The sequence below is a fragment of the Myotis daubentonii genome, chromosome 2, assembly GCF_963259705.1.
Source record: "Myotis daubentonii chromosome 2, mMyoDau2.1, whole genome shotgun sequence".
NCBI classification, from domain to species: Eukaryota; Metazoa; Chordata; class Mammalia; order Chiroptera; family Vespertilionidae; genus Myotis; species Myotis daubentonii.
This window is the reverse complement of record NC_081841.1, coordinates 21,189,717-21,216,435: the sequence shown is the minus strand read 5'-3', so window position 1 is coordinate 21,216,435 and position 26,719 is coordinate 21,189,717. Positions and strand designations below refer to the sequence as shown.

General features: G+C 45.6%; 1 protein-coding gene across 1 annotated transcript in view; it reads left to right on the top strand.

Annotated features, from left to right (window-relative positions):
* ANO2 (anoctamin 2) overlaps positions 1–26,719 on the top strand; it is a 310,151-nt gene that overhangs the window by 110,097 nt on the left and 173,335 nt on the right. The window contains exons 8-10 of the mRNA XM_059681978.1: positions 2,188–2,243; positions 3,415–3,456; positions 10,010–10,074. Of these exons, the coding sequence (XP_059537961.1) occupies positions 2,188–2,243; positions 3,415–3,456; positions 10,010–10,074 (163 nt within the window). The remainder of the gene's footprint in view (positions 1–2,187; positions 2,244–3,414; positions 3,457–10,009; positions 10,075–26,719) is intronic.

Here is a 26,719-nt window from a genome sequence, read left to right as displayed (position 1 = left end):
CAGTAGGACCCAGGAGTTCAGGTTGTCAGCCTAATTCTCTCAGACACTCAGCTACTGTGCTCAGCAAAGCTGAGAATTAGCAGAAGAGTTCAACACCTGTTTAACTTTCCCCATGCAGTTTTGAGACTGTCTTCAGGGTGTATACTGCTGCCATGGCAACCATGGGGTGTGGGGCAGGGGGTAGACAGGGAGAGGGGAGGAGAGATTGGGTGGGGTAGTGCGTAGGGTGTGGTCTAGTTGAAGACCTACCCGCCTGTGATGCTTCAGCCTCTATCCATGTTGACAGCCCTTGTGTAGCTTTGAACTACCCCACCCCCTCCTGATGTGGGACTCCTCCCCTTGATTATTGTAGGGTGGCTTCACATTGCTGTGGTTATGGCTCTTGAAGTGATTAATGATGCTCAGAGTGAAATTGTAGTCTTGCAAGTAGGACAAATCTGCAGCTCATTGAGCCTTGGGGCACCCCTCCCCCAACTCCCTTTACCCACCCTCTGATCCCCCTACTCCCCAGAGTTATTTCTGATGTTTTATGTTCATGCCAAGGAGGAAACTCAAAATCAGTAAAGGACTGGTCCTTTGGTAATCCCGCTGCACCAAACACAGCTCTCAACTCATTGGAAAATGGCCACTTCTGCTGAGTGCCCCCTGTGGCCTCTGTTCCCATTGGGCCCATGGCTGGTCTTTCTGGCATCCAGTATCCTAGAACTGAGCGAATAGGCACAAGATTTGAGGAAGGGGAGGCTGACAGAGGAGAGAGGATTGTTTAAGAGCCTTGCGATTTCTGGGCTTGTAGGTGGGGCATTGGGTAGAAATGGGAGGTGAAAAATCATGAATTTTAATGAGTAACTGTTGTTTAGATTTGTTATCCAAATCTGTCCTTTATTCAGAGCCCTGAAAATGCAGATTACTTAAGAGTTGAGATAACATATGTGTTTCCCTCCAAAACCAATTTTCTCCTCATCTCACTCCTATCTATAATCTCTTTGGGAAGAATGATTCAGGGCAGAAAGTGCATTTGAGACGAGGGAAATCACTGTGTAGCAGAGATTCCCACACGCCCCATGATTAAGTGTGCCTCCCAGCATGGCAGGATCCTTGGTGCTGGAATTGGTGAGAATAATCCCTCCCATCTGAGTCAGGCAGAACATGTAGACCACTTCATAGCTGCTGAATAAAATCATGAACGAAACAATAACCATGCCTCAATGCTGAGCACAAGGTTTTCTGTTCTGAGCATATTAGAGCTAAAGGGACAGAGGCCATTGATTCACTGAACATATATTTCACAGGCTTGCTATTGGCTGGTGGCGTTGAGATTAATAAATGAATGCCTTGTGTGGCTTTTCAAACTTTTTGGTCTCAGAGACCCTTTATACTTTAAATCATTGAGAGTGCCCAAAGGGCTTTTGTTTAGGTGGGTTATATTGATTAATATTTATTGCATTAAAAGTTAAAACTGAAAAACTTTTAAAGCACTTGAACATGCAAACATACATTCCATCAGCTGTCATGGGATGATGTCATCACATGTCACAAAACTGCACTGAATACTCATGAGAGAATAGGGATGAAAAAGAAAATAATACCTTAGTACTATTATAAAAAATAGTTTTGACCTTATGAACCCACTGAAAATGTCATGGGGACTCCCAGGGTTCCCCTGATCATACTTTGAGAACTACTGCCCTGCATGCCCCTACCTGAGGCAGCTCATGATCCACAGATCAGCCATGAACAGGAATAACCACCAGTCTGTGCAGGAACAGAGTGAGTTCAGATAAAGTGCTATGGGACATATTTTTATTGATCATAATTACAGTAATTTATATAGTCATCCCTATGCTATCATTGAACATAGATATTCTCAACTGACGTTGGTGGGCATGGAGGGGGCGGTGGAGGAGAGTTACTGAGAGTTATTGGACTGGAGAGATCTGAATACATGAGGACAGGAAGCATGTGAAGTTTGAGAGAGCCTGTCTGATATCAAAACATAACTTTGTATTTGGGAAATGAAAAAATATTGCTCTTACACTAAGAACTAAAGCTTGATAAAAACGCATATAGATTGGGAGGCCACAGAGGAGGGTACAGTGATTCTCAGCTGAGAGGTGGGTTAGGTCTTAATATGTGTCAAAAGAAACTCCTGCCCTAGAGTTATTATTTTCATCTTCCTTTCTTCCATAGGTATTAACTTTCTGATAGCAAACAATATCTATGAGGCAGCCTACCCTCTTCATGATGTAAGTACCATCTCTGTCGGCACACTCCCTGCAGGCCTAAAAAACTTGAAAACCACAGGCAACACAGTGGGCGGATATATGCGAGGCGAGGCAGGAATGAATCATGACATTAAAATACTTTGGCTGATTCTGGGCAGCTCATGACTGACCATAAGCCCCAGTTTGATTTTTGCCAGTTGTCTGTCCAGTTATTTCCCCAAAGGCACAATGAACTGGTTTTATTTGAGCTTTCCCTACACTCCCTGCCTTTGTTTTTGGGGAAAGTGTGAGAAGGCAGAGATGGCCTGCAAGTGGTCAAAGGGAGGAGATGTTGGAAGTGGGTGGATGGCGGTGGAAGGAAAGCCTATGGCTTGGATAATACACAACCTAGACCATCAGGTCCTTAAATAATTGAAAGTGATATTTGTATATGATAGTTTTGTGTGGATGTGAAATTCCTCGTCCTTAATATGCAAATATATATGAAGTGTCATATTTTTATTTTATTTTAACATTTTTGAAGGAAATATCTCAAAATTATTTATACTATTGTTGGGTTAAGTAAAGAAAACAGATTGTAATCAAACCTTTACTTGACTGGAAGTAATGTTATAAACATCCCATAATACAATGCAATGACATTCTTCAAGTTGACTCATGAAGAACTTAACTGGCCCATGAATGAAATGCCCCCACGGCTGCACTATTCATTTGGTTGGTGACTTCTTTAGCACCTGTCACAGAGCCTTGCCGAGGTGGGGATCCCTGAATGCCTGAAGGAATTTCCCAGATGACAGTCTTCTTCTTACTGACATCTTTATGATGGGCATATATGAGGTTAGGTTTATTCAGTTATGGGCAGGGGTGAGCAGAACATGGTACTGGGTGGTTTCATATGATATGCCCATTTGCAGACACAAGCTGTGCCATTGCATCTGCTATGAGGAGGCACAGGCTGACCTCTGGAGCATCTGAGGGGAGTATCTGTCTGAGAAGTTGTCCATAGGAAATATTGCAAAGTTTGATGATTTAAGAAAGTGGAAGGAACATTGGTTCCTTACCATATCATGTTTTTGACCTTCCTCAAATGAGAATGAAAAAAATAGGATGATAGTAAAAAATAAAAAGAAAGTATTTTCTCTATTACTAACAGTTCCATGGGCTTTATCTAGCACTTCTTTCCCTCCTACAGGGTGAATATGATAGTCCAGGGGATGACATGAATGACAGAAAGGTAAGCTGGCTTTATGCTGCACTGAATGCTTGAGCATGGAAGACCATGGATGGGTGTGGAACTAGATAGAAGTGTCCTAAATGTTTGATTTATCTGCTTATATATTTTTCAGTAGTCCTTCCACTGCTCCCTGCCCTCTAGCCACTTGGAAATGTGAGGGCCATTTCTGGTCATTGGCATAATTGTGTGTATGGGGGTTCTGCTGGTATGAAGTGCCTGATGGGCCAGCTAGGGTAACCCTCTCACACAAAAGCATTATCCCATTTCCTGATGACAAGAAGGCCTTAACTGAGAAACACTGGAAGTCCAAATTCCTTAATTTATAGGTGGGGAAACTGATGCAGAGAAAGACTTTGCACCTTACCTGTGACAACACTGCCATAGTAAACAGAAACAGGGCTTGGGACACCTCTGACTCTTGAATCCTGCTAAAAAATTATTATTTTCCATGCCATTATCTTTTTGGGGTTCATCTTTAAGTTCTCCTTCTTATCCTCTAGGCAGATAAGTGGGGTATTAGCCATTCCCAAATTTCAGATAAGAAATCTGAGGGAGAGGGATGCTCATTCACGCTGTGTATTCCAGCAGCTAGGAATTAGAGGTTATTGTTAATATAATTAGTTAGGGGAGGGAAAACTTCCCTTTGGAAGGATCTCTCCTATGCCAGTCACAGCTCCTGACTGGACAATTCTCTCCCCAGCCACTCACTTAGATCCCATTTCTTCTGCTTGTCGATACTCTGGGCATGTGGGTGTGCCTGCTTCCCTGCCATGGCTTGGCAGGCTAAGGATCACCCAGCCTCCTTAACTAGCCCATGAATGAAATGCCCCATCTGGCTGTCAAACTGCTGCCCCCCCCCCCCAATGCCATCCTCCCACACAGTTTTCCCCAGCCTGCAGCAACTCTGGTGAGCAGAGGAGGGTGGGCAGTAGGGGTGAAGAATTGAAGCCCAAGAAGTTACCCCCACCACAATGTTGTCTGGAAAATCATTCATCCCCCAAGTTGCATTTAGAGCAGCCTTCTTTTTATCCTGCCTATTAGTCCCTGTTATGAAGTGTTAAGTATTAAAAACATAAAAGGTCTTTTCCAGAAATACTGCTGTGATTGCTTACACATGTCCCTTCTCTGCCTGCCCAGGGAATCTGCTCTAGTATTTCGATGTCTTAACCTCATCTGTTTTCTATCTGATGCTAATAGTCTCGGTGTTTAATTTCCTGAAAAGTCCCGGATCAGATTTAAAGGAAAAGGAGGAAGCATTTTGCCCCACATCTCACCTCGCTCACCCCAATCATTTTTTGTCCTCCCATTCTCTAATTTCACATTCCTCCCCTTTAAAGAGTGATCACTACTGATGTCCACCTAGGAAACCTCCTGCTGGGTGGGTGGTGTCCCATTTTGTATAGGTAGAGCACTTTATAGGAACACTAGAGGCCTGGTGCATGAAATTCATGCACAGGGGGCCAGGGGTCCTTCAGCCTGGCCTGCACCCTCTCCAATCTGAGACCCCTCGGGGGATGTCCGACTGCCCTCTCACAATCCTGGACCACTGACTCCTAACTGCTCACTTGTCTGCCTGCCTGATTACCCCTAACCACTCTGCCTGTTGCCCTGATGCCCCTAACGGCTCCCCTGCTAGCCTGATTGCCCCCTAACTGCTTCCCTGCTGACCTGATCACCCCCTAACTGCCCTCCCCTGTTGACCTGATTGCCCCTTAACTGCCCTCCCCTGCCAGCCTGATTGCCCCCTAACTGCCCTCTTCTGCCGGCCTGATCACCCCTAATCTCCTCTGCCTTGGCCTCCGTCACTGTGGCTTTGTCCGGAAGGACATCTGGAAGATGTCTGGTCTAATTAACATATTACCCTTTTATTAGTATAGATTCCAGATCATGATCACACAGCAATTCATGGGAGAAATCAGCCAGCCCTCTCTTATCTGTACAGAGGCAGAGAGAAGCAAATTATAGACTATCCAAAATATATGTACATTTGTCTTTGCAATGATATATTATTATTAACAACAAAACCTTTTAACAAAACATTTTCCTCCCAGGAAATGTTTTTCTTAGGCCAATAGAATTATTCCTAGTGCATAACCCAACTGGTCGATTGGGTAGAATCTGGGAGGCAGGGAGAAATCCGCCAGGATGGGAGGCATTCTGGTGCATAATTCCCAAAGTTTACATCAAAAGGATGCTCAGCGAAGGTGGACCAGTGTCTTTAAAAGACAATAGGCTTTGTTCTCGTGGCTTTCCCTTGGTTTGCTGGCAAGTCCTGGTGTCTTTGTTTTCCTCTGGGAAACAAAGGGTCATGTTAGGGAAATACATGTGTTGGGGGAAAAGAGAAACCATGGGTGAGAGTGAAGCTTTTTTCTGTCCATTTGGGTTGGGAAACATACCCAGCAAGGTGAGGAAACTGGTTTCAATGTCCAAAAACATTTGTCAAGTCAGGACTAAAACCTCAGTGTCAAAATTCTAGCCAGAGCCCTGTATCTGGGTGGACACAGTTTCTTTTACATGGTGAGGGGAAATCTGACCATGGTTCTGGGTTCCTGCCTATAGTTTCAGTGGTTTATGGTAGTGCCTAAAGGTAATCTAAAGAGGAAAGAGCCAACCCCTTGAATATGTGCAGTACATTTATTTGTTTTTATTACATTGTAATGGTCTATTGTCTATTGAGAGGGCTGCAGGAAGATTTTGGTTGAGGGCAAGGGAGAACCCTTGAATTTGGTGCTGGAGGATGTGGGTAAGTGTTAGAAGTTGCAATGTGGGATGGCCTCTTTGAGGATAACTTGCAAGGGCATCTCAAAATGCCCATCCTGCCAGTAGCTGGATGTTCTCCTTCACTCTGCCCTGCAATTTGTGCCTATTCCCATGATCTCCCTGAGGCCCAGGATTCCTGTAGGCAGATTCCAGGCAAGCCCAGAGGCCCCTGAGAATACAAACTCTTTCCATTCCAGCTGGCCTCAAGCAGTTGTGCAATCTCCATAGACTCAGCCACAGCCAGCACCTGGAGGGCTCTCTCTCTAATCCTGGAGGATAATTAAAAAGAGACTCCTCCCTCTGGAGCACAGGGGCTTCCCACCTTTCTAGAAAGCAGGGCAGCAGGAAGAGGGAGCAGTGTGGATGTGGATGGGTAGCCCCTGGCCACTAGCAACTACCTAACTCCACATTAGCCAGACCTGCCTGGTTTTCTCAAGCATCCCATTGAGGTGACCATTAGCATCTTCTGAGGGCTGTCTAACCCACTGGCTCCTGGTGGCTCCCACCCACTTACAGAGGGAACCCAAAGCACAGCACTGGAATGATTTTAAACCCTTGGTCCTGGATTTTCCGGCTTTTGGTAATTATTGTTTTCTCTAGTGGACAGTTATAAGTGACTCACTAAAAGGTGTATAAAGAGAGTCAGTCTGTCTTTTTGATAAAAAAGTTACTTTTCTTGTTTTCACTTCATTTCTTAGTTTCACTTGAGGATTAATTTTCCAATCCTGCACAGCTCTCATTGTACTATTAAAGGAAAAGACCTAGATAGTTGAAGTGACTTGCCAAAAAATTCAAACATGTCATTGCTGGGTCCGGGTTTAGAATTCCATTCTCTCCCATTTAGGTCCACTCTGTCCCATGCATGCCTCTCAGTTGGCCACAGCTGGCATCTTTCTGCCTGTTGCAGATGCAGGCTGCTCTCTGAGGAGCTTGTGGCCTGAGAGGAGGCCACAAGTTTCAAACATCTTGTGCTCTGGCATTGTGAATGGTTTTAACAGTTGGGTTCCTTTATAGTCTCAAGAAATACTTAAACCAACTGATCCACTGTCAAACGTAATCCCTAGGGAGCCTGTGGGCCACTTGTATGGTGTGATCAATCAGATGGGGTGGCCTCTAGGGGAGCTGTTACTTCCTGCCTTAAAGGTTTGGGGTCACACCGACATGCCTGGAATTTCACCCAGGGCCCCTGAAATAAGGCGCTGTCCACTGAGAAGGAGCTGCAGATCTTCCTTCAGGCTTGGCCAATGGGTGTAGAGGACATGCTGGAGCTCTAAGAGAGGAAGCGAATTTGCCAAAAGCTTCATTAGGAAATTCAAGACTATGCAAGTTTAAAGGGATTATCTCAATTTACTGTTGTTGTCCTTTTGAACTTTCCTCACGGCACTCTAATCCCCATGGGCAGAGACCCCAAAGCATGCCACCCTTCACCCTGACTGGGACCCTGGAACCTGGGATTTAGCATGGCCCACTTGGTCTCTAATTATGTGTGATTAAATGTTTGTGGAGGTAGGGAAGGGTCTATGCCGTGGTCGTCAAACCGCGGCTCGAGAGCCACATGCGGCTCTTTGGCCCATTGAGTGTGGCTCTTCCACAAAATACCACGTGCGGGCACGCATGTACAGTGCGATTGAAACTTCGTGGCCCATGCGCAGAAGTCGGTATTTTGTGGAAGAGCCGGTATTTTGTGGAAGAGCCACACTCAAGGGGCCAAAGAGCCGCATGTGGCTCACGAGCCGTGGTTTGCCAAGCCGCAGTTTGCCCACAATATTCTCCACCCTTTCCCTACCTCTCCTGTAAGGATGTATGAACTGGCTTGGGTGAGCCACATGGGTGTCCAGGCCCCCGATTTGCTGCTCTGTAGCTCTAACTCTTCTGCAGGGGCTGCCTAATAATCTGCTCCTCTGTGTCCATCTAGCCTATTTGCATGGAACTCAAACAGCTCTCTTGGCTCATCCTCATCTATATCCATAAACTATGGATACAGCTCTGTGCTTAGAGCAGGGGTCCTCAAACTATGGCCCGCGGGCCACTTGTGGCCCACCGAAAACATTTATCCGGCCCGCCGGGTGTTTTTGCCGCCACTGCCTGTCCTGCTTAGCAGCCGACTCGTCCCAGGCCCGCAGTGCACATGTGTGGAATGTCTGAGGGACAGTGAACTGGCCCCCTGTTTAAAAAGTTTGAGGACCTCTGGCTTAGAGGGTACCACACTGATAAAGGGACTTTCTGGAGGTTTCTGATAGCAGGTCTGGGATCCAACAAGGGATAAGGTCTGTGAGCTTGGCTCTCAGTTTGGGCCTGAGCCAACTGGGCCATCTTGACTTTTTGGAGTATTTTTAGTTGTTCCCTCCAGGGCGGTGACAGGTAAGTGTTCTCAGGCTCAGGTTTTGGCTGGACAGGTGACTTGGAGAGGAATTTGCTCTAGAGGGCAGAGCCCTTGAGGCAGGTAGTGATGTGCCTCAGCCCTCAAGGGAGGACTTGCCTGCATTTCCTGACGCAGGCTGGTCTCCCTTTGGGCCACAAATGATGTCACTGTGACAACCAGGTGCTGGTGAGACCAGAGTTTGCACTGGGGAGAGTGAATAAAAGCCCAGGGCAGTAGAAATGCCCACGATGAGGGAGAGAAGAAGATGTAAAAGTAACAGTAAGATTAGTAGGTGGCACCTGCCTAGAATGAGCATAGTCCAAGCTCATGAATTCAGATCTTCCTGTGCTCATTATTCACATTGCCACCCCTTTTTTGTGTCTTGGTTTGCTACTTTGAACAGGGTAGTGACTATGGGTGCAGTTTGTTCTATCCGGATCTGTGTAGTTTCTGGTTCTATTTTTTTGGTTGTTGGGAGAGTTTCTGACAATAAAAGTCTATAGCCACTAAGTAGGAATGCCCATTCTTGTTGAAGTTTTCATATCATGTCTTTAAAGATACTTAGGTGAAAGGATGGCTTCCTGGAGGGTGTATGTTGAACTGGATATACAAAGTACCCAGTAGGAGCAGCTTTTCCTTGACAGAATTCCAGGAGAATTTTGTGTGATGTATAAGGAGATATGATGTATAAGGAGAATAAAGAACATAACAAGGTAGTAACTGTGTTATAAGTCTGTCAATTCTAAACAATTAATTTGATTCTGTGCTAGTATCTGTTCAGCATGGCCAACTAGGTGATGGCTAGTGATGCTTTGTTACCAAATTACTTCATTTACCTGTGGATGACTTGTGAGGCTTGCTGGCCAGTATTTGACACTAAAATGTGGTTTGCCCTTGGGACTGATACACAAGTTTGTCCACATGCCAGTTCTGCTAAAGTTGCTGTGGAAACATCACAAGATGGATGGCCTGATATGTTTGGTGCATTATTTTCTCCCTTATCCTCTAGAATACGTTCCAGTGTCTGCACAGTGCCTTGTATATAGTATACGTTCAATTAATACTTGTTAAATGAGTGAATAAAAGAATGTCAGGGCTCATTTTGTTGGACTAAGTAAGACAAAGGAATAATGAAAGAAAGATGATGATGGCTAGGTGTAGCATTACCTTGGAGTGTGACAAAGGTCACCTTTATTTTCTGGGGAAGAAGTCAGCTTCTATAGCCTTCTGCCTTAGGACATCTCCCTTGTGGATATCTCATGAGAACTGTCCTAGAAGCTGGACTTTGAAATTCAATTTTGACTTGCTAGTCATCCAAATGAAGCCATTGGGGTCGCTTTGGGGGTAAAATCTTGACTTTCTAGGTTAGACAAAGGTGAACAGTTGCTCCCTCCACCTCCTCTAATCTGTTTCCCTATTTTTCTTGTTTAGCTGCTGTATCAAGAATGGGCACGCTATGGAGTGTTTTATAAGTTTCAACCTATTGACCTCATCAGGTAAGACGTGGGAGGAAATTCTTGGGAAGACTCTAGAGATGCAAATCCTGAAATATATCTGTGAATCCCATTAGCTTCTGGAGACCATGGGTCAAGCAGAGAAATCTGCTTTTCTAAGTTGAATTATTTCCCTGCTGTGTTTTATGGATAGGGAAGCAGCTCAGGGACAGGGAGAAAAATGGAGGCTGTGTGAGCAACAGATAATGTAGATGGATGCACCATGACTTCCATCTTGAGGTCCTTCAGCACTATGGTCAGTCCCTGCCTGCTCTTGTGTGTGTGTGTGTGTGTGTGTGTGTGTAGGGGGAGGGGGGAACAAATGGAATTATACTTCTTATTATTGTCCTAAAGAAGGATCTTGTTGAAGCAGATCCTTGGGTTATGCCCAAGTAATCATGGTGTTGACCAAAAAAAGGGAAGACCTGGAATAAGCTGGCTACCCTGAGAGGTAATATGGGCTTTTTATGGCTTCTCCAAATTAGAAGTGGGGAGAGACTGGGTCCTGGAATCACTTCCTTCAGCACTGCCCCTACAATGATGTCCTGTTACCTTGAGGATTTCCCCAGCTTCCATAGAACATTGGTGAAGAGTTCTTTTAAAGAACATATTAGAATGCAGTAAGCCTGACTAGCATAAAATGGGATGAGGGTTCTAGAAACTCAGTTTGTTCTTAGAGTTCAGCCTCTTTCTAAGCTGGATTATTGGGAGACAACACCTTCAAATGGGAAAGCACTGGGATGAGTCTGGAGACTGGGTTCTCTTTCAGGCCCAGCCACTCCGGGCTCTATGTTGCTTTGGGCAAGTAATGCTGCTCTTTGGTCTTCAGGATCCTGGTTGCCCTAAAATGGGAGGCTGAACTGAGGGATCTGTGAAGAAATTTGATAGAGTATGCTTATTTGGAAAAGAGGACGCTCGGCCTATTTGAAATAATGGACTCACTGCCACAGCATCACTGTGGTTCGTCTAATGAACTAATTAATCAGCCTGCAAACACAGAGAATGTTCCTGGCTGATGGCCCTGGGCTGGGACTCTAAAGGGGGCAGCAGCCAGAAGGATTGAGTCCAGAGGGAGAAATTCCAGCTGCTTCTTGGAAGAAGAAAGCAGCCTGGGGCCATAGTTTGGGCAGGTTCACTTCCCACACGGAGCTGTGAGGGCCTTTCCAGGGAACTGGGAGCTTGGCTGGACGTCTCTTGACAACAGGTGTTTGTTTCAGCTGAAGACTGTTAACCAAAGTGCTTGGGTCAGGAAGCAGGGCCACTGGGTGCCTGTGACCAAGGCTCCCTCCCCCAGCACCTCCCAGGCCCCGGCTGCCTTTCATGAGGCACAGGCCACCTAGACTGTTCTCTGGGCCACACCAAGGCTGCTTCCTCCATGCCTGGTGGGCTTTGATCTTCCTCTCTGCATCTCAAGTGGCCACCCACTCTGTCGCCTGTTTTCTCCAACTACTCATTTGTTTTTTTCAAAATATGATTAAAAATAAAAATGCTCCTTACTAGCGAGCCCTATCTGTGCCCCTGAGACTTCAGGTGACTGGCCGCCAGCTAAGTGGGAAATGGTTCCAATATGCACTCAGTTTTGGCCACCAAAGCAGCCTCACCTGCAAGGGAAGAATTGCCTTTGGAGCAGAGCCCTGCTCTGGGGCCTGGCGGTTCCCGAGCATAGAAAGCTCAAATGTGTCTAGACGGGGCACGATGCACTACGGAGCTGGAGGCTGGCCACTGCTCCTCACGGATCAGATGGCTGGGGAGCTCCCACAGTCCTGGGCTAGGCTAGCAGCTTGGCCAGAGGGAGGAAGGCTGCACCTCAGGCATCTCTCAGATACTGGCTGGAGGGAAGGGACACTGGGTAGTGTGTGTGGGGAGTTGTCTACCCTGTAATATAAGGAAATCTCTGACCTCCTGGGGCTGCTGGAAAGAGAGAGTGACAGTAGTAGGGAGAGGGGAGAAGGACAGGAGCATTAAGGGCAAAGGTGGGTAAGCAGAGATAGGAAAGCCAAGAAAAGGCAGCTGAAGGGCTTCTAAAGAGACAACTGGGGTGGAGGAGTGGGGAACAGCTACCCATACTCTGCAGACACCACCCTAAACTCATTTCACACTTTCTTCCAAATGGCCCATTTCACTTTCTCTGATTCTGTCAAAGTCACCTTCTTCTTCCTCTCCTCTGCCCTCTTTCTGACACCACACCCGCGGTGCTTCCTCAGCATCATTTCTCTCTGCCTCCACCACTTCTCCATCTTTCCTGCTACCACCTGTCAGAACTGCCTGTGGCTGCCGTCCTTGAGCCACTGTGGCCTCCCACTGTGATGAGGCTGTTCCATTACTACTTCCTAATGTGAATTGTACCCTCTTGGTGCCTCACGTAGAAATTGCACCCATATGGTCTGTGTTGAAAGATGGACAGAGGCAGGGAGTCTGATACAAGCTGAGTATAATTCAGACGAAAGTCTAGCAGAGCTATTTCCCACCTATTTCCTTGGGTACTCAGCTCTGTGTTTAGCATTGAGCTTCTGCTCTTCCTGAGAAACCCCAGTGTGCCCCTCGCCCCCATGCCAGTCCTTTGGAACATCCTAAAGCACTAAGAGCTCAGTGGGGGTGGAAGATCTGTTTACAATGTTTGAAGGCCTTCTGCAGGTCTTCAAGCCTGAACTTGATATTTGGGGTTAGAGTAGCCGTGGGCAAACTACGGCCCGTGGGCTGGATCCAGCCTGTTCGAAATGAATAAAACTAAAAAAAAAAAGAAAAAGACCATACCCTTTTATGTAATGATGTTTACTCTGAATTTATATTAGTTCACACAAACACTCCATCCATGCTTTTGTTTCGGCCCTCCGGTCCAGTTTAAGAACCCATTGTGGCCCTCCAGTCAAAAAGTTTGCCCACAGCTGGGTTAGAGGCTCCTCTCCCAGGTGGTAAAAGTGGGCAGAGGGGAGGCAAGACACCTGCACCCCTGCCTCCTCCTCTTGCACCTTCAGGCATGCCCAGCAGGCTGCACTGTGAGACTGCTGATGTGTCTCTCCAGCCCAACTGGGATTTCCACCTTTGCTCTAGAAACCTCTGGGCCTGCAGGCCTGAGTGAGTGGAGTATATGTGTGTGTGTGTGTGTGTGTGTAAGAGTTGCCTGGAAAGTTCCCCAGGAAGGTATCCAGCAAGGACCCACTCCCAGTAGATTCTTCTGGGGACATCCAGCCAGCAGCACTTGTGCCCTGGCAGAAATGTGGTTTGTGATTAAGACAATGAGGGACAGGATGTCTTAGCCGGAGGGAAGCAGCTTTTCCAGTTCTTTAGGAGCCGCATGAGGGGCCTTGCTGCCAGGGGAGTAGGTTTCTGCTTGCACTGCTCTGGGTTAACACCCCAATCTCCCAGGAAGGAAACAGCCTGGATTTCCTGGGGAATCTGGGGGTCAGGGGCCCTCTGGGTTTGTACAGATGTGATCCACTGTTCATCAGGAACATGACCTGTCTTTTCACTAGAATTAATGTCTGCTCACAGGCTGATTTTCTTAGCTTGGAAGTTTTGATATGGGTGAGACAAAACAGACTTTAAACATCTGAGTTTGATTTAGCTTCTAACTATACTTGCTGAAGTTTATGTACAAAATGTTTATTTTTAAGCATCTGCCACTGCATGAGGAAGAGAGGGGTTTACAAGCCTACTAGGCTCAAGGGATTGCCGCCCGTTAACTTGGGAAATTCACCAAGGGGCAGCACACTGAATCAGGAGAGGGCTAAGTGGCTGTCACTCACTCATTCCCATCTCTTTTAGGGAAGCCCACTTCAAGAGTGAGGCTTCGTAAAAATCAGGCCGTGGGCGTGAAACCTGTCCCTGGGGCAGCTCTGACATTCCCTTAGAAATGTTCTGGTATAAGCCCATCTGGTATGGCTCAGTGGTTGAGTGTTGACCCATGAACCAGGAGGTCACAGTTCGATTCCCTATCAGGGCACATGCCTGGGTTTCAGACTTGATCTCTAGTAGGGAACGTGCAAGAGGCAGCTGATCTATGATTCTCTCTCATCATTGATGTTTCTATCCCTCTCTCCCTCTCCCTTCCTCTCTCTGAAATCAATAAAAACATATTTTTAAAAAAATGTTCTGGCTTGAATCTTTGAGACATGAACACTTCCACAACAACCTGAGGGGTCATACCATCTCAAGAGCCTTTGGGCATCATCTGTGAAGAGCAAGAGTGATATGTGCATCCTCTTGGCACACATCTCTACCGTTTTAGACTCCCAACCCTCTCCAGCCCTGCCCTTAGGGAGCCTGTCCAGGATCCTGGCATCACAGGAATTAGCTAGCCCTCCTCCTACTGCAAGGCAGATGTCCTTTTCCTTGCCAGAGTTCTCATCCACGAGAAGGCTGTGTGATTTGATCCATCCTTCTTGGTCAGTCTCTAGGCCCTACCCCAATCCAACCGCTCTAGGAGGGAGATAGGGAGCCACATTCTTTCTTAGGAGGCTTCCCAGCAGGCCAGGCTGGTTTAGGGGTGGGAATGGAGAGGAAACAATGTTAATCAACCTGTGATTAATTATTTCCTGAGCCCTGCTGCCTCCTCCTTGATCCTTCCTTGGGATTTATAAAGGCCATTCAGCCCAATGCAATAAATATTTACTGACACTTACGATGAGCAAAGTCTCTGTGCTCAGAAACATGGGTGGTGTAGCAATAAATAAGGTGAAGTTTGTGCCCTAAGGATCTAGCAGTTATGTAGGAAGACAGGCATGTGCAAGAGAGGATGAAGTGAGGGCTTTTAAGGATATGAGTATAAACATGATAGTACATGACAACAGAAGAAGAGTAATTGCTATTAGCAGAATAAGGGAAGACTTTCTGGAAGAGGTGGCACTTGAATTAGAGTGTTGCTTTTTGAAGGACTGAGGTTAAAGGCCCTGAATGTGTCTTCATTGCCAGCCTGGGCTGCCCTGTGTATGGATTTCTTGTTTCTTGTTTAGCTTGATACTCATGGCCAGAAATCACACTGACCTTAAAGCCCAATCCTTCCTGCCTGTTGATTGGGAGTGGTAAGATAAAAAACTTGATTTGCAAATCTCACCTGTATGAATTTCATGCCAGCCTGATCCATGCACCTTGATTTGCCCTATAGGTTAGCAGAGAATCCAGAGTTGGAATCGAGGGTGAGGCTGGATCTAAGAGAAGAGGCTAAGGAAATGTGAAGTGGGGGACTAGCACACGTAGCGGGTATTTACACAGGCCTCAGCAGTTGAAGTATTGGACTTAGCTGGGAAGTATTTTCAGGCTGGAAAGAAATCTCTTATGGCTCTGAAGATTATTTTTATTTTGTCTCTGAGAATGTGGGAGCAGAATAGACAGAGAAAAGCAGACAGTAGCTGCTTCAGACCAGGCAGAAACAAGGATAACAGTGTTCTGGCCATTTGACAGATCAGAAAAATATGCCAGGCTGGTTATTAAATCTAACTGTGAAGTAGCTCTATCGTACTCTTCTTCCTCTCTTGTGCCCCACTGAGTGTCACTCCCTTCCCGTTTGCACCTTCCTGGAAGTTGTGGCCTGTGGCTGGTCAGTTGACTTGGACTAGGAATATGGTGCTCTTAGCTCCAGTCCAAGACTGCACCTAAAGGCCATCTAGGTCTTCTGAGCTGGGCCTCCGGAGCCTCAGAACAACTTTCTATAGATGGCGATTGTTGTTAGATCAAACTTTTAACCTTCCTTCCTGTAGTATCAGCCATATGGTACAGATGTTGGGTCCCAAGACCTCAGGTAGCTGCACATGTTCCCATAGCCTCCCTGAATTGCAAGGGTATAGCAGGGAAAGAAAGAGTTACCTGGCTCACCAGCTCACTGCTTCCTTGACTACTTATGTCATGTCCTGTTTCCCAAGGAGGATCAGAAGCTGATATTAGTTTGAAAATACATGACAAGCTTTATATTTCATATCTCCTTGGCCCTTGTGTGCAATAAATTCTCAGTACCCAGTAACCCAGGGATCAAACCATAGCATCACAGAGGTGGGATGAACTTAGAGGTCAGCCAGCTCAGTGCCTGGCCCTGGAATGAAGGCATGAAGAGTTCCTTTCACTGCATATTTATTTAACCAATGCTCAGCCTCTGCTTGACTTTTCTTATAGTAGGGAGCGCTTTGCCTCACAGACAGCTTGTTTGTCTGTTGGACATTTCTAGCTTTGACAAATAGTCATGGAGCCAGAACAAGAACTCTGCTGACTTCCTCCCTTTTGCACCAGTTTTGCTCCTTGTAGCTCCAGGAACAAAAGTACCCTGTCATGTAGTTCAGTCCTTAAGTTATTTGAAAATAGCAATTATATCAGTAACAGTCCTCAAATACCTAAGTGTTCTTTCCTCTACACAAAACACTCCTGGACCTGTCTGCATGTCCTCATATAACATGGGCTCTTCACACAACCTCATCGTCATGAGCACCCTCTTCTGGACTCACTTGCCTGGGGAACTCAGAGCAGGGCCCTTCCACACACCTCACTTGTGTAGTTAAACCAACACAGATTTTGCAGTAACCATATGTCAGACACTGGGGGTATGAAACTGAATTAAGCATGACTCCATTTTCAAGGAGCTTAAGTTCAAAGTCAAATCTCTAAACTTGTTGATGACCATTGGGCTTTTCTGGGTTATGAAGGGACAAATTGATGGAGAAAATTTTCAAAAAAGTAACTGTGAGGCTGTAGAGAAACAGCATATGGAAAAGTCTATGGGGGGGGATTGAACCCCCCAAACTAGTCATCTAGAAATATCCATGCAGTACCCACAGACCCTGGAAATTCTCAGAATACATTTTAGGATCACATCACTTAGGGATTTACCAAAACATGTCCAACTTAGGTCATCATGCTCAAAGAAGAACTCAGCCAGGATGGAAATATTTCAGGAAAGGAAAAGTATCATCATTAAAGATTTGTAGAGACATCCATATGAAGACAAATGAGCTCCCTACTCCAGGAAGAAAATGGAGAAGGTGTGAGCCAACACTTATTAAATTAAAAGATGGATAGAGTGACTGTGTATGTGTTTATCAGATTCTGAGGTACTTGCCTGGGACATTCCTTCAGACAGGGAGCAGTGAGTTGAAATTAGAACTCAGTTTTAGCTCTAGCTTTGTTTCTAGTTGATGTAATATTTGGACAAGCCATTTTCTCTTGAGCCTCAGTTTCCTCAGCTATGAAATAGGCATCATAATACCTGTCCTACCCACCCCATGATATTATTACAAGGATTATGATAAAGAGTTGCACAAATACTGTGGACACAGGCTTGGTTAAGTATTTATCTGCCCCCTGGGGGAAATTATAATATTCCAAAATATTGTATAATCACGAGACCGTTTTTTAATGTAAATTAATGCACTGTAACTACACACTTTGCAGGCATGAACTCTGCACCTCCCAGTGGCCCTTGTAGTATGGGTATTCTTACCTCCATGTATGAACTCAGTGAGATGAGGTGCTTCCCAAAACCACAGAGCAGCTCATCTGGGATTCAAACCCAGGCCTGTCTGACTTCAGAAACTATGATTTTTCTCTTGTACCATGTGGCTGAAGGTGACACAGAGCTCCATCCAGTTGGATGTCAGGCGAACTGGGTGTCTAGTGTTAATCCCATTAATTAGCAGTCTCTGAGGGGAAACTGGTGTGATCTGCTGGTAGGCGGAGCTGACTGACTATAGTCAACCCCTGCTTCTCTATAGGGTCATCATTGTGAACATTCCTCTGTGCTTAGTAGAGTGACATGTTACTCTCAGGGCCTATTGAACTAGATAAAGTTGTTTGTGCCTCTGTTAAATGACCCAGAATTCTATGTTTTTAATTTCTCTTTTCTATTTTTCATAGCCTTTTATTTTTCTGACTTCTTCCATGTTGTCAGGTTGTCAGCTGTCACGTCTTGCTTTTGTCAACTGAGTAGCTTCCTTCCTAACCCCAATTTACTTCTTGGTCTCAGCTGCTGGATTAGCAATGAGACACCTAATCAGGTTAGCATTGTGTAGCAGGTAAAACTCTTCCACAGCCTGTCCTGGAGTCTGGCTACTGTTAGGTGTGGGGTTTTGTGGAGTGTCTACCTTTGCAGTGGAATTGTCTTATTTTTGCTTCCCAGTGAGAGTGAAGTGGTGTTTTTGAAGCTCAAGAGGCCTCAGAGAGAGGACCAGAGTGAAAATGATACAGCAGGTACCTTTGCTGTGAAGAGCTGCATTTTGTTCTCCTTACTTGCTTTGGGAAGTCATGAGAAACCCAGACTATCAAAGATTTTTCTTACAGCAGAGCTCAGAGTATGTTAACAACACAGAGTGGGTCCCTGCATCAAAGGTCTACTGTATGAAGAGCTTTGTCCTGGATATGGTGCCAAGGCTAAAAGAAGGAGGAAAACAGGACTCTTGAAGAATAATGATGGGGCATACAGAACTTTTCTGATGGAGGTCACAGAGCTGTAAAGGAGCACCCAACAGGGAACTAATGCACAGAGCTATATGTAGAAGGGCAAGGTTACAGGGAAAGGTTTTGAAGGGGTTAACTACTGTATAGAGTATGGTTGGTGAGAGAAAAATGACACTATAGGGTATGTGAGTTCTGAGTAGAAGGTAGGTAGAGATTTGAAGGAGAGAAAAAATATGGTTGGGGGTTTACAAGGTTCAGATTAGGCTGAGAAGAGAGCACCATGGCTCCAGGAAATGGTTGGAGGAGATATTTGAGACAGTGTGGGGTAGAAGTCCTAGACAAAGGAATGACGACAGTGGGAACAGAAGGAGAATCTGTGGCATGGTTTCTCTGGAATTTAGGCAGGTGGCAAAACAAAGCTTGCTAGGGTTTGAGGACTTATGTACTCCAGCTGTGAGGTGAGAGTGGACACATCAGGATTCAGTTTTCCACTCATCCTTTCTCTTGGGAAACATTGGGCAAGTCCCACAGTTCAACCCCTATGGACCTGGTGCAGTTCCTCCCCTGGGCAGAGAGACTTGGACTCTTTGTGTCTCCTCCACTAAACCTCTAAGCTGGTGATACAGGTGTGATCCTGTCTGTGGGAGTCAAGAACCTGAGATAGATCTGAGGGACTGATCTTGCACTAGAAGGAGGGAGGGAACTAGCATGTAGATGAGGAGTTACCATGGACATGACCCAACTGTTTGATCCCATGAGCCACTGTTTTACCACGTGTGTCTGGAACCCCCGAGCTCCCCATTTCTGCTAATGATATTCCCTTGAGTGATGTTCTCCACCCACACCACATGGGTATGTAACCAACATAAACACAAAGCGTCTTAACACATTGAATAACATCGGCAGAGCACACGTTACAACAACAGCCGCAAGATAGCTAAATTTAATTAGCCCGGCACACCCAGGCTTTTTGCACAGGCACATGCCTCTGTTTTAGAAATGGAAAAGCACAGCATTCTGTGGGTCTTGAAGTCATAGACAAAGGCAAGAAAAAAACACAAAACTTCAAGATCCCTGCCTGGGAGACTGCTGTCTTCCAGTACCTTCTTGGGATTATCTCAAGGTATTCAAAGACATGGGTAATTGGGTAACTGCCAAGGATTGCTGTCTGCCCCTGGCAGAATGGTTGACTCAGTCATGGAGGGGTTGTGCTCAGCCTGAGTTACCCAGCCCATTGAAGGGACTCAGGAAATCCTCCTTGAGGGCTCAGGCCTCAGGGTTGTTGGCTTGGCCTCCTCAGTTTCTTTCATATAATCTATTTCACTAAACACAGTCAGGAGAGGCAGAGAGAGGAGTGGAGGACTGATATTTTGAAATTTTTATTTGGGTGTTTTAGTCTGGAGATGGGTAAGGGCAATGGCTTAGTTTCCAGATGTTATCAATTCTAACAAAATGGCAGTATTTCTTTAGGTTGATATTCTGCCCAATCCTCAGCCTTTGGGCAGGAAGGCAAGCTGCTCAGTGGAGAGAAGTAAATCAGCCATAGACTAAGGGTGTCTCTTTGCCCCATTCAGGGGAATTCAACCCCCTAGAAGCCCCACCTGATGCCTGATGTCAGTTCCTTTTGCTGGAGTTCATTTTCTTTCACTTTTATTCATTCTCCATGCTTACCCCATGGTCTAGTGCCCCTTTGTTACATCCTGTAAAATCATATCCTTATTTGGATATATTGGCCCTTCTCTGAAGATTTTACCTTTATAGATAGTGAGGTTTGGCCCTCTAATAATCCAGCAGCCATCCAGAAGCGTTGTTATGGGGACAATGTGAAAGAATTCTATTCTTTCTCTGTCCTAGGTACTGTTTTAGGCACTGGTGTTAAAGTGATGAAAAAGATAGACATGGACTGATCTTGTGTGATAGGTAATTTATCATCTAACTTGGGACACTTTTTAGAGGGAAAGTGAGTACTATTAATAATTATGCTAAGTGTACTGGTCAGCTGTTGTCACAAAGGCTGCATAACAAACCACCCCAAAGTCAGCAACTTATAACAATAGTCATTACAGTTTCTTGCTCTTGTGTCTGTAAGTTGAGTGGAAAAACTCTACTTTAGCCTGAGGGTTGGCTAGGCTTGGCTCAAGGCTTCAGATTGTGTTCAGGTCTCCACAGCTCTTCTCTCTCCCCTGAGATCAGAAGCTATCCGGGCATGTTCTCGTCGTTAATCTCAAGAGCACAAGGAAAAGAATAGCAATACAGTGCCTCTTAAGTCATTACTGACATCACATCTACTAGTGTTTCACTGTCCAAAGTAGTCACATGCCAAGCACAAATACATGCTGCTGAAAAGTATATTCTTTCTTAAGGGGAGAGAAGTTAATATTTGCTGAACACCAATCTAACAACAGGTATAAACCAGGGTTATCCTACAAATAGCTGAACCTCATGAAGCTTATGATTTAGCAGGGAAGACAGATAATGTGTAGTCAATTGTAAGTGTGGCATGGGTTACAGTATGGGATGTGGGGCGTAATGAGAGTGCAGATCTAGTGCCATCCAACCTAGTTGGAGAAAGCTTCCACGAGGAAGTGACATTTGAACTAAGATTTGATACGTGAATGAAAGTCAAGATGAGCCAGGCAAAGATGAGTGAAATAATGATAATAGCTGACATTACTTGGTATGCCCTGTGTGTCAGGCACCATTAAAATCCTTTGCATTTGCTAACTCACAACAACCCTTTGAGGCAGATATTATTATCCTCATTTTACAGATGAGGAATTGAGACATGAAGAAGTTGATAAATCACATAAGGTCACACAGCTAGCAAGAGGTAAGATTTGAGCTTTTAGGTTCAGCTCTGGAGTTAATTCTCTTCACCACTGTGTGTATTGCCCCACTGCTGGAGGAGGGGGGTTGGGTGCTGGAGCATTAGGTCTGGAGGCATGATGGGACTAGGCTGGGGTAAAGCAAGGACCAGGTCCTGGAGGACTTTGGACTTTATCCAAGGAAAAGTACATCTGGAAGGTTTGGCTTATTTGGGTGCATATGTATGGGCAGCATTGACATGATCTGTTGGCTTTTACTCTTAAAGGACTTGAGGCTTCTCTGTGCGAGGCACCAGAAAAGACCTGAGACTGTACATTTTGTGCCAAATAGTGTGGAGGGGCAAGGTGGGGAGTCTGGGGAGAAGAACCACTCTTCCTCTTAGATGTTCTCTGTCCTTCTGAGAGGACTTATGTGCATTCTGGGTACTATGTCTCTGAGCCCAGAGTCTCTTTTCTTATCCTCATTTCTCCACATCCAAATTAACCCACAAGTCTCACTAGATTGTCATCAATGGGTGGGAACCATCTTTCCCTGTTCACCAGTGGCAGATGGCTTAGTGGGCAAGATGATGACAATCGCTAACGTAACACTTTCCCCTTATACCCACCATGAAAAAGAATCACGATGTCCTTTGTGTGCACAATCTGGTTGAATCTTCATGGTGACCCTGTGAGGTCGGCCCAATCATTGCCCCCAGACCTAATGACATCATTTTCAAGATGAGGACACTGCAGCACAGAGTTGATAAGTCCTTGCGCAAAATCTCAGGCAGTATGACTCTAGAGTCCATTATCTTAACTACTTTGCTACACTTTGAGGGAGGAAAACTGTGTTGGTGAGACACACAAGCTGCTTCCTAGAAGGGGATCAAGGCAGATGGTGGAGGTCAGTGGACAGATGTCATTAGACATTCAGATGGGATGGTGAAAGGACTCTACAATCTTTCAGATTAAAACAGATCTGATTCCTTAAGGGGGTGTTGTCATAGATTATGGGAGCTTCAGGATTTTAGATCTGGGGGTCCTTGAAAGCCATCCCCTAATTGTATAAAAAAGGAACCAAAATCTTCTAATAGAACTAACAAGGCAGAGAGACAGAGGTATTATGTCTGAGGCCACTTCTAAATAAGGAATCATTAATATGTGCTGCTCTAACCTGCTGACAGTGGGGTGAACTGGGAGGTAGAAGAATGTGTGGAATAAGAGAGAGAGAGATAGAGAGAGAGAGAGAGATGATTCTTTGGGCAGGTTGACTTACCTGCTACCTTCCTCACCTAACAAGAAGAGGATTAGGCCAGGTGATCTATAATATCCCATCTAGGGTCAACTTTCTAGGCTCTCTAGGACAGAATCTCAAGCCTGAAGCTTGTCTGGAGGCAAGACCCAAGGTCTCACATGGAGGCAAGTTGAACTAGGGATTGGAAATCAGGAGTCTGAACCCCAATTCTGGACTTTGTTTATTGGATTCTCCACTACCTGGGACAATTTTATCCCACCCCACCCTCACATATTGGATTTTTTCCTCTCCCCCTTCCTAAACACCCCCATCTCTGTTTTCTTATGCCTCTCTGGCTTTGATCACATCTGGAGCATTTTGTAGAGTTGATGAGTGTGTGTTTTCCTGTTGGGACACATGGTGTATATCAGAGGCACTTAAGGAGGTCTGGAGGAGTGGAAAAGTCTGCGTGGCATCTCAGGGGCTTCTGGCCTGGAGAGTGGATGGCAGCTGCATGGCAGGGGACCTGGCATGAGGGCCATGAGGGCCGCTGACTCTTGGGGAAGGCCCAGAGGCTCAGCCTGAGGACTCGTGCTCCAAATGACTTGGAGTTGTCCCAGTGGTGTTGGTGCATGTTAAATATGTGAGTATGTTTGTGTGCACATGTGTATGTGTATGTGTGCATATATATGTAAGAGGACTGGAAGGGTTCCTCTGCCTTGTTGCCATGGTGTGCTGTCCTCGGGGCTTTGGTCTCTGTGATAACTGGGACTCTTATTTGTACACCTGCAAAGTAATATAAACCAATGGTGTGTCCCCTATATGTGGACAATGGGTGATGAATGTGACATGAAACAAAAAGGCAGAGCAGTGCTCTGTCTGTAAATATTTTTCAGTGAGCCAACCGGCAGTACTAGTGAACAGTGAGGATCAATGAGATACAAAGTGGGCTTCCCATAGTGAATGAGCTGGGAACAAGCCCAGCCCTGTGTCCCTTGATCAGAATTCTTTTTGCTGTCCATTACCCACCCCCTTTGGTGTTGGCTTTTAATCCTCAGAGACCTGGGCATGGCAGAAAGGAATTGTCAGGATTTTATGGGTGAAGATGCTTTCGGCAGGAAGAACAGTGGTGGTAGAAGCAGGCAGATTCAGTGAGAGGTATTCTGAGGGATTGAGGGCACATTTGCCCTACTTTTCTTTTCTTTCTCCTTTTTTATGGGTGTAGGGGTGGGGAATTGCCAAGCAACTCTGTTCACCATTCATTTGGAGTTTGACTTCTGACAAGGAGTTTCAGAGTTCATCCCCCCCTCCCGCCCCTGCTTTCCCCCCACCCCTTTGAGGCTGTCTCTTCAGTCCTTCCCACACCCTCCCAGGGCCTGAGGTATTTATCTCAGGCTTTGCAGCTATGTGCACCTTTTTTTAAATCTCTTTGGTCCCTGGGACTTTCTCCTTCTCCCTCTTCCAATAACCCTCAGGCTTTGTTCTTTTTTTCCTGCCATTTCCTTTCTTTATCCATCCATCTCAGTTACTCTATATCTGTTTACTCCTAGTGACGTCTTTCAGACTTGGGGGCAAGTTACCCAACCGGGCCTGCTGAAGGTGATCTTGGAAAGTGATAGAAATATTTATAGGCCCAGGGTAGGAGTGGTGCTGGGGAATGCCACACAAAGTTCAGCCTGGAAGTTTGTTTATGCTCTTGGAACTCTAACAGAGAACAGCCCCATCTATCCATGGTTCAAATTAAATTGCAGATGCCCTTGAACTCAGGGTTAGGAACATAAACAACTAGTGGGTCATAGACTTCAAGCAGCGAACAAACTTGGCAGGAGAGCGGCTTGGTGAGGGCTGGCAGGGGATGGATTTTCCAATTGATGTTTTTCCAGGAGGCTTCCTCAAGTTTGTGGATTGCAGGCATCAGAGCACCTCTCTTGGCCAGCACATCTGGAGTGTGGCTCCTTGGTTGTGAGGCAGTTGTGAGAAGAGAGAGGAGAAATTTCCTAGTCTTTCTTCCACTTAACTTGTCTTGCTCTGGGAGGGGATTTAGAAGGAGGTGGGGAGCTGAGTGAATGGCCTGAGAATCACATGAGGATGTCTGACATTTAAATTCCTGCTGTGACACAGAGTCCTAGGATCCTGAGCCTGAGCCTGAGCTCAGGATGCTGTGATGAAGACTCAGCTTGCAGCCCCCCCCAATGCCCTGCCCTCATGCTTTGAGTTGCTCATTGATTCACTCCATAGTCAAGATACTTGATAATTCAACAAGCACCAATACTGTGGCAGGAACCAACCCAGGTAGTGATGATGAAAAAAATCCTGCCCCTTAAGGAGCTTGTAGTCAAGTTGGATAAAAGATAAATACCTACCGATGGGTGATGATTGTATGGACAGAATATGTGCAATGGGTTCTAGGAGGGACCAAAAAGAGGCTCCTGAATCAGTCATAGGAGACTTCCTGGAAGACCAATGACTGAACTAAGTTTTGACTAAAGACTTGGTGTCAGATGGTTGTAGGAGAAGGGAGTGGGCATTCCAGGCATGGATAACAGCATGAATTAAGGCATGAGGTGGTGAAAGCAGCACAGTCATTTAGGTTTGAAAGGAGCTGAGTATGGCTGGAATGAAGACTATATGTGAGGGTAGGGTAAGACAGAAGGCAGTAAAGGTAGGCAGGCATCAGGTCATGAAGCCAGACTTAAATACTTAGTTCAAGTGATGTGGAAGGTTTTAAGTAGGAAGCTGGTAAAATCGGACTTAAAGAATATTATTGGAGGGATGGAGAAATTTCCTCTAATTACTTTTCCCAGAAGTATGTCACAGCCAGGGCAAAGCAAGGCCTCATGAAAATGGGGCATAGCCTGGGTCTCTAGTGGAAAAGTGGGTGCTGTGGTGGGAGAAGAAGCAGAGCTTCTTGGGCTACTGAGTTGTCTCCCATGAGCAAAGTTCCTTCTGGGTCCTTGTAGACTGCCTATTAGACCTTAGAGAGGAAACTGAAGCTCAGGGAAGATTAGCTGGGGAGCTGGGGCTTCTGAATGAAAGCCAAACAGGAGTAATAATCCACAGCTTTGCTTTAGGGTGGCCCTATCTTCTCCCATTTTCAACAGTATCTGTTACCTGTGGGAATGAGTGGCAGCAGTATTCATGGGAACATTTATACAAAATCCGCACAGGTTGCAAATTCACCATCACCCTGGCTTTTTGCCATAATACTTTCTAAGAGCTGGATTTATTTGTTTGGGCTTCATCTCCTTCTATTCTCTGTTCCCCTGGGGGCAGAGATCACAAGGAACAGAGGCAGCATTGATTGGCCAGCATCAGTCAAGGAGGCTCTATCATGGGCTTTAGTCACTAGTTCTGGGTCCTTGAGAATGGGAAGCACACTTATCATATTTTTCATTGGTACACATCTGGATAAAGTATTTACCTTGAAAGATAACAGAAAACTGAGATTCAAAATGTTCTTGACAAGAAGGAACCCTGAGCCAAAACCAACGAAGTGAAATTTAATAATGGTAAATGTAAAATCAGGTTAATAATAATAGCGTAGGAAGAAGATAATTTGATTTGGCAGGCACTTGTGCGAGAGAGATGGGGCAGGGGGAGGGGGAGGTGAGTGGACCACAGCTAAACATGAGCTCTCCGGTTTTGCCAAACATGAACTTGTCTTACACTGAAGTAATGAACTCATGGGGTACAGATTGTGGGTAATTATGGTGTCACCACCCCTGAGCAGTCAGTTCGCCATGGAAGCATGTGCTCAATTCTGGGTGCCCCATTTTAAGAGGTATGTTGACACTCAAGAAGATTCATTGATGTTACAAATTAGAAACCCGGGGAAGATTTCAGCCAATAGACATTTCTTTTAAACTTGGTCCAAAAGATGTATTAAAAACATTAAATGTGAATATTTTCAATTGGAACATATGCTCTCTAGTTCCCCACAGCTTCCAACATTCCTTGTTGTTTTATATCCAGCACTCACAAGTCACTATGGCCTTTTCTCTACCCAACTGAATTTGCGACGGTTGAATTCCAGCAATTCCAGCAGCACCAGACTCACCTGAGAAATCTTTTTAACACCATTTCCTACTTCCACAATGGCCATGATGGCATATCTGGTATAGGACTAGCTTTTCTGCCATAAAAACTCAAAACTACTTAAAATATATGTAATAACTATTTTCAGACATTATACAACAGTCAGGAAATCCGTGATAGAACAAGTGTAGCTGTA